The sequence below is a fragment of the Myotis davidii genome, unplaced genomic scaffold (assembly GCF_000327345.1).
Source record: "Myotis davidii unplaced genomic scaffold, ASM32734v1 scaffold211, whole genome shotgun sequence".
In the NCBI taxonomy this organism is placed as follows: domain Eukaryota; kingdom Metazoa; phylum Chordata; class Mammalia; order Chiroptera; family Vespertilionidae; genus Myotis; species Myotis davidii.
The window spans coordinates 281769-282092 of NW_006282523.1; the positions used below are offsets into that span (position 1 = coordinate 281769).

A 324-nucleotide genomic window follows, 5' to 3' on the forward strand; every position below is an offset into this window, starting at 1 on the left:
CCGGAGGGGAGGACGGTGGGAGGCCAGGCTGTGAGCTGCAGGGGAGGGGCTCAGCTGGGTTTCCACAAAGCTGGGACCTTCTGAGCTGTTTGCAATTTCACTTTCCAGAAAATGAAACTGAAGCGGACAGTGGTCACGTGACCGGCGGCTGGGAATAAAGGCAGCGCTTCCTCGACTCGCGCTTCCAGCTCCGCGGGCACCGGCGGCATGGAGTGTCCTTCCTGCGGCCATGTCTCCAAAGAGGATGCGCCCAAGTTCTGCTGCGAGTGTGGGCGCAGGCTGCCCCCCGCTCCCGGTGTGGCTGGGGGTGCGGGTGGGGGGGCC

The 324-nt window shown here is 65.1% G+C and overlaps 1 protein-coding gene across 1 annotated transcript in view; it reads left to right on the forward strand.

The window, feature by feature from the left end:
* The first annotated feature begins 16 nt into the window (after positions 1-16).
* Positions 17-324, forward strand: part of RNF213 (ring finger protein 213) — a 134056-nt gene continuing 133748 nt past the window's right edge. Inside the window, exon 1 of the mRNA XM_015559756.1 lies at positions 17-295. Coding sequence (XP_015415242.1) covers positions 208-295 — 88 coding nt within the window. The 5' untranslated portion in view covers positions 17-207. The remainder of the gene's footprint in view (positions 296-324) is intronic.